Raw genomic sequence first — 7,594 nt, 5'->3', positions numbered from 1 at the left:
TCACACACAGAGCAGGACCCGTGAGAGAGAGTGGAGTTGGAGCGCCGCACCCTGTCACTCACAGAGCAGGGCCCATCAGAGAGGTTGGAGCGCCTTCCCCTGTCACGAACAGAGCTGAGCGGATAGGGAGGTTGTGGCCCCGCCCCCTGTCACACACAGAGCTGCAGGGCGATCAGGGGGTTTGGGCGCTGCCCCCTGTCACGCTGATCCGGTGCCAGGAGGCCTTTCGGCTCCCCTGATCCCGGTGCTGGGAGGCATATTACCCTTTTACTATATAGGATAGAGGCCTGGGGGCAGGCTGGTTTGCCCTGAAGGGTGTCCTGGATCAGGGTGGGGGTCCCCACTGGGGTGCCTGGCCAGCCTGGATGAGGGGATGATGGCTGTTTGCAGCTGGTCACACACTCTTCAGGGTGGGGGTCCCCACTGGGGTGCCTGGCCAGTCTGGGTGAGGGGCTGAGGGCTGCTTTCAGGCTGGTGGTTGTTGACTGAAGCTCCCAACCGCTCCTTTTTTTTCTCTTTTTTTTATTTTATTCTAGGCCAGCTTTAGCTCTGGCTCTAGCTCTGAGGCTTCGTATCTGGTTTGTTTGCCGTTCTATAATCGAAACAATGTATAACTTCAGCTCTGAGATCCCGGCAGGCTGAAAGCTGATTTCTGGGGTTTTGTTTAGCTTCTACATTTGCAACATAGTACATAGTTGCTTAGAGTTGCAACTCAGAGGCCGGCAAGTCAGGCGGGGAACGTTGGAGTCTGCAGTCCCTGGAGCAAGCAAGCCTCATGTTCGCTTCCAGCTGCCTGGCTGCCGGCCGCCATCTTGGCTGACAGTTAATTTGCATAAGGATATGCTGATTAGCCAATGGGAAGGGTAGCGGTCGTACGCTAATTACCATGTTTCTCTTTTATTAGTGTAGATGCCACATTTTGTCTGTCCTTCACAATGGCCAATCTTTTATCTACACTTTTATCCTTTTCCCCTCCCTGTCTAATGCTACTGAATTATTCAAAGCTATTTTTAATTTCATAAATATGATAGCTTAAAACATTGATTATGTATCTTTTTATTTTTTCAGACCATTTTCTCTCTCCTCATCTTGTCTCTTTTATTTCCTGTCTTCAAGAATCTTTTTTGTTTGCTGTTTTGGCTTTACTTGAGAATGAAGAGATGTGTAGATCATAAACTTTCAAATATAGAGACAAATGTATTTCATTTATCCTCACTTTAATAAGTCTTTCTGATTAGCTTTAGTGTTATATGTTGGACTGGATTTGCTTGCTTCTAATTCTCATGGTGTGTTTTTTTTTCTTTTTTAACTTAGGTTGTTGGAAGAGGAGCCTTTGGGGTAGTTTGCAAAGCTAAGTGGAGAGCAAAAGATGTTGCTATTAAACAAATAGAAAGTGAATCTGAGAGGAAAGCTTTTATTGTAGAGGTAAGATGAGATGTTATTTCTATTGTATAGTTTTTTTCACCTAAGATATTCTGAATTTAATTATGAAAAAATGTTTCTCAATTGTCACTTCTCCATATACTTGAATATCAGCTATTTGGATGACTAAAGGTAATGCCATAGGAACATTTTTTCATTCACAGTCTTCATTCTGATTAAAAATAAGGGGGAAAGGAGACTTAACTAAATGAATTCATCCCTGAATTAAAATATAATTCAGATCTATTTCAAGGCATCAAATTTAAATTTTAAAATAGAAAAGAAATACTATTCTCTCCCATTATCTAAAATTAAGATAGGAAATGCATTCATTTTGACTGGATATTTTTAGAAATTTGAATGAGATTATTTTAAGGAAAAATAATTTCAAATTTGGTTTTTCTCATGTAGTGTGAACATTTACAACTCTGTTCTTTTATAGATATACTAGAGGCCCAGTGCACAAAAATTCATGCACTCAGGGGTGTCCCTCAGCCCAGCCTGTGCCCTCTTGCAGTCCGGAGAATGTCCACCTGTCGGCTTAGGCCCGATTCCCCACAGTCGGACATCCCTCTGGCAGCCCGGGAGCCCTCGGGGAATGTCCACCTGCCAGCTTAGGCCCAGTCCCCTGGGGAGCAGGCCTAAGTCTCAGCCAGACATCCTTAGCACTGAGGAAGGCGCGAGAGGCTCGCAGCCGTTAGCCCAGCTTGTGGCTGAGCGGAGCTCCCCTGTGGGAATGCATTGACCACCAGGGGGCAGCTCCTGTGTTGGGCATCTGCCCCCTGGTGGTCAGTGCACATCATAGCAACCGGTCATTCCCAGTTGTTCCACCGTTAGGATCAATTTGCATATTACCCTTTTATTATATAGGATTTATAGAGAATTTAATAATCATGAGATTGTTAAATTATCAGACTTATTCTCTATTAATTTTGTACATTAAATCACAGTGTTTCACTAAATCAGTGGTTCTATTGCTTTTTAACCTTATCAGCCAGTGGATAAGTAGTCTTTATAAACCTTCTGAATTCATATCAGTGACTTTATTTAATGATAATTTTTAAATATACTGCATGATATTTTTAAATGTGTAACATTGAGAAATGAGAACTTGGTTGTGATATGATGAATTGGATTTTGTAATTAATTGAATGAGTTGAGAAATACTAATGAATGGTTTGATAGTATCATAAAGAAAGTTAATCTCCAGTAGTATGCTCCAGGAGTCTGGCCTCAGCCTTGCTTACTCATAATTTTTGTTTATAGTTTAGATTAGGTCATTGATTATATACTCTTCTACTGACAATTTGACAAAACTAGGTAAAAGCATAGGTGTTAAATGCTAGGAAATGAGAGTCAAAAAGATTATAATAGCTTGGAGAAAAAAATTTAATCAAGGTTATACATATGTGTAATTTAAATTGTTGGTTCTCCATATACTCTTGCTAAAAAAATTCAGTTCCTTATACCTTCTTTCAAGTTTTCTGCTTCTCAGAGGCAGCTACTTTGAGCTCATTTCTAAATTTTGTTTGGTGTCCCCAGTCCAGAGACTCTTTATTATACCTTCTCTAAAGTATCCACACCTCTAATCTTTGGGATGATAAAGAGCCACTAAGCTGTTTGAAGTCAGGGAGGAGTTTTTTGGGGTCTAACTTTCAACCCATCTCTCTGTTCTTTTATTAGCTTACTTGCTTACGTATCTCGTGCTACCACCACTGCCCAAACTTTAGGAGGTTTTGTGAGCTAAATCTGCTTACTTCTCATTTTTTCTCATTTCTTTTTAAGTCTGCTTTGTCAGTTATTGCTAGTCATTTCCTTTCCAGCTTCCAAAATGTTTACAGTCTGTTCATCCTTCTGAGTTTATGCCTTAAAAAAAAAACAACCTTTGCTGTCTTAGTGGGATTTTGAGAGAGAGCAGGAATAAATGCTTGAATAATCTGCCAACTAAACCTCAGTGCTAAATGTTAACAAGATGGTATATAATAAATATGTGTTTATATGTAATAAATGAATATGTATAACAAATAGTGTTATCAATACTATTAGGACCAAAGTCGTAAATATTGGCTGTAGAAAAGTACAGCTTTCTAGTTGCATATCATAAAAAGATTTACCTTAATGAACTTCATATGAGCCAACAGTATATTGTAGGTAATAGAGAAGGGAAGGACGAAGAGAGGGGGAAAGACAGAAAAGAGAGAAGGTAGAGAAGAAAGGCAGCAAGGAGCAGTTTGAGGGGACATATTAATAGAAGTTTGAGATGTAAACAAGAGAAATGAATACAGCCAAACCCCTCACTGACCTCAGTATGAATCATTGGATCAGGGAGGATTAAAACTGGAAGTAGGGAGACCAGCTAGGACAAAGCTGTAGTTGTCCTGGTTGCAGGGTATTTAGCAGCTCACTTAATCCTCTCTGAGCCTTATCTTAAAGATTCCTCATCTTGCAGAGTTATGAGAATTATACAATATCTATAAAGTGTCCACCAGGGCCCAGCATAGAGTAGATAGATTATTCAACCATAGCTATGAAGATGATGATGACAACCATAAGATGGCTTTTTCTGGCTTCAGTAACTCAGCCCAGTGCCATCTCTGGGATGCTGTCCTAACATTTCTGGGCAAGTTACTTTCTTCTTGTTTGTACTTGTTATGCCTGTCTATAACTCCTGTTATGACTCTTTGCACATTGCTTTAATTATGTGTTTACATGTCTATTGCCCAACTAAACTGGGAGATCTTTAGGGCAGGGATTCTGTGCCATTCTGGGCAGGCACTTATGACCACAGTGCTGCTATGTAGTAAACAGTGATTGTTGAATGATTAATGTTTTGTACAACCTTAAGACTTTAATGATGCTGTGAAATCAGTTCCTCAAAAGTTAGCACTTTTTAAAAGAAAGCTTAATTTGTTACAGCTTCGGCAGTTATCCCGTGTGAACCATCCAAATATTGTAAAGCTATATGGAGCCTGTTTGAATCCAGTAAGTTTGTCACCTTTCATTGTCAACAGTATAAGAAATTACATGACAGATGTGTAGTTTGCTGTTATATTATTTGGGGGGAGGGGAGGATTGTACTTTATATATTCGTTTCTAGCCAGTATTATTGAAGGAGTTGTCTTAGGTGTTCTTATCCAGTAACCTCATCTTATGAGGCTTACGCTATTCTGTGATGGCACCTACTCATTAGCACTGGAGAAAGCCCCAAAGATCTTCTGATTATGTTTTTACATACTTCTCTACTCTTAGACAGTGGGTGCCTAGACTGACAAGGTTTTAGATCATAGATACCTTTTTTTCCCCTGAGTACAGCCAACCCCCTCACTAGTGCCATTTACGTAGGGGCCAAGAGAATCTCTTTTAATGCATTTATAAAATCAAAGGTTGAACTAAGTTTTCTTTCAAGTCTTCTGAGATAGCTGTAGCTCTGTGGTTAAATTATTCTGGCATGTTTCCTTTAGGTGTGCCTTGTGATGGAATATGCTGAAGGGGGCTCTTTATATAATGGTGAGTGTCATTAGACCTGTCTGTATCTAGTAGAATTGAAAAGCTTTTAACATAAACTGTAAGGTTAATATTTTTCACATTTACCTTCAGAGTTCCCAAAGGAGATAATTTAAAAAAAGAAATCTGCTAAAGATTAAAAATAAAAAGATAAGACACTACAACATTAGTATGTAAAATTTAGAAATGGAAATATATGTACCTTTTAAATTGATGGTCCTTTTCATAATATTAGAAGCATTTAAGTAAAGTAAAATTTGCTTTTAAATAGATTTTAAAATATCTTCTCACTTTTCTTTTTGCCACTCTTAACTTTGAGCCTTCCTATTTTAGAACTCTTTAACCATACTTCCATTTCAGTCTGCTTTATTTTGCGTTCTTTACAAAAAATAAAACTGTGAAAACTCATTTTGCAAAACATTTTAATTATAACAATGAAAGAAAAATGTATTATTAACTAGTTACCTTTATAGAACAGAACTCTTTCACTCTAAGAAACACCAACCATATATGTAAATGTATCATCTCTTGTTGAACCATTTACATAAAGTAAATTGTTGCTTTTTATTTTTCAAATTAACATTATTTTATATAAATTTTTACTTATATTTACTGCCTATGTTTTCATCATTCTTAATGGGTATACTCCATTGTTTTATTTGATTAAACTATTTGTAGTCATTAACGATTATAGAAAGCGTAATTGTAAACATTTTGATTCACATTTTGTCTCCTTCTGTACTACTAATCTATCTCTCATAATAGTGTGCATCACTTTGCTTGTAATTTATATAATTGTGTGAGATACTTTTATTAATATAAAAAAGTATGGTAATATATATTAATTTGACTTCAGTGTATGTATAATTTAATGGAAGTGCTATAAAATGTTAGGTGCTTATGTGGTAGTTATCCATTTGAAATTATTAGATGTTTCTATCTTTTTATTTAGAAAATAATTAAAAACAGGACTGGTAGGAGCCTGTATGAAAAAGTACCCAGTCATGTGTTCTGATAGTGCTTGCATTCATTTTGTATCTTTTGTTATATGCAATAAAGTTCTTTTTAGTTTGTGCTTTTCTTTTGCAGTGCTGCATGGTGCTGAACCATTGCCATATTACACTGCTGCCCATGCCATGAGTTGGTGTTTACAGTGTTCCCAAGGAGTGGCTTACCTTCACAGCATGCAGCCCAAAGCTCTAATTCACAGGGACCTGAAACCACCAAAGTAAGTGTCTCTCTCTGCCTCTCTCTATCTCTCTTCCTCTCCCTCTCCCTCTCCCTCTCCTCACTCCCTAATTCAAGCTATAGGTCGCACATGAGCTTCTCTCCTTTCTTCCCTTTTGGCTGGCTTAAGAGTGTTTATTTTTACTCAGCATCAGTTAGTAATTTATCTAAGCTTGCATTTTAAAGTATATTTTTATTGATTTCAGAGAGGAATGGAGAGGGAGAGAGAGAGATAGAAACATCAGTGATGAGAGAGAATCATTGACTGGCTGCCTCCTGCACGTCCCCTACTGGGGATTGAGCCTGCAACTCTGGCATGTGCTCTGACCAATAATTAAACCATGACCCTCTGATTCATAGGTCGATACTTACCATTGAGCCACACTGGTCAGGCTAAGCTTGCATTTTAGAACGTTGTCTTTAGTGGCATTTTTATTTTAGTTGAATTTTATTTTTAATAACTCTTACCTTATATTAGCATACTTAGAATCTTTTAGCCTATCTTATTTGTGCCTGCAGTATATATTGTTGCCTCTAGACAGTTTCATGGGAGCAGAGACAAGTCTATCTTGGTCCCTTGTGTATCCCTAACAGCTAGCACAATGTCCACATATAGTAGGAAAATTTACAGAGTGGTTATCATTTACCCTTTCATAGGAAGGCAAAAGGGCAATTCTGGTATCTGGGTAGAATTTGAAAATATTCTGGATTTCTCCATTTGAGGATTCTGGGACTTTGAAAGAACTTCAAAATTCCCTAAGTAGCCCTGACCAGTGGTGTTCAGTGGTTGGAGCGTCAGCTAAAACACGGAAGGGTTGTGGGTTTGATTTCCGGTCAAGAGCATGTACCTGGGTTGCAGGTTCCATCCCCAGCCCTTGTCAGGGAGTGTGCGGGTGGCAACCAATCGATGTCTCTCTCTCACATCAATGTGTTTCTGCCCCCCCCCCCCAAAAAAAAAAATCAATGGAAAAAATGCCTTTGGATGAGGATTAAAACAACAAAAAATCCCTAAATAAGTACTTTAAAAGGCTAAAACTTTTTGTGACAGAGGGAGAGAGTTCTCACGTGTCCTTCCCTCTCCCGCCCATCTCTGACCACCATAATAGGTTTTCCCTAGGAAATCAGTCTCAAATATTCCATTCTCTTAATACTGTTTCAAAGTAGCGAAGCGTCCCTTTTGAGTATAACATGTCACTGTCATGTCTAATCTGATATAGGTTCAGACTCTTGGAATCACTGTTCTCACTAGTGTACTGTATTTCTATGCAGAGGTTTAAAGTGATTTCTTTCTCCCCAGGTCCCTGGTCAAATAATATTTAATCCCCAGATTCATGACACTTTTATTTTTTTTTAATTTGACTTCTGTGGCTGTTGGCTGTTTTCTCAGCTACCTATTTTGGCTAAGTGAAGAAGAAATCACTTAGCCACTTAGCTTTTTTCT

At 38.5% G+C, this 7,594-nt stretch overlaps 1 protein-coding gene across 6 annotated transcripts in view; it reads left to right on the top strand.

The window, feature by feature from the left end:
* Nucleotides 1–7,594, top strand: part of MAP3K7 (mitogen-activated protein kinase kinase kinase 7) — a 63,206-nt gene that overhangs the window by 13,995 nt on the left and 41,617 nt on the right. For 4 of the 6 annotated variants that reach the window (XM_014458429.2, XM_014458428.2, XM_006091808.3 and 1 more), the window contains exons 2-5: nt 1,315–1,425; nt 4,339–4,404; nt 4,884–4,929; nt 6,016–6,154. In XM_014458429.2, coding sequence (XP_014313915.1) covers nt 1,315–1,425; nt 4,339–4,404; nt 4,884–4,929; nt 6,016–6,154 — 362 coding nt within the window. Of the gene's footprint in view, nt 1–1,314; nt 1,426–4,333; nt 4,405–4,883; nt 4,930–5,995; nt 6,155–7,594 lie in introns of those variants that run through there. The other 2 variants (XM_014458430.2, XM_023756515.1) reach the window with 2 other exon arrangements.

The sequence above is a fragment of the Myotis lucifugus genome, unplaced genomic scaffold (assembly GCF_000147115.1).
Source record: "Myotis lucifugus unplaced genomic scaffold, Myoluc2.0 scaffold_96, whole genome shotgun sequence".
Lineage (NCBI taxonomy): Eukaryota > Metazoa > Chordata > Mammalia > Chiroptera > Vespertilionidae > Myotis > Myotis lucifugus.
This window is presented reverse-complemented; position numbering and strand designations above follow the sequence as displayed.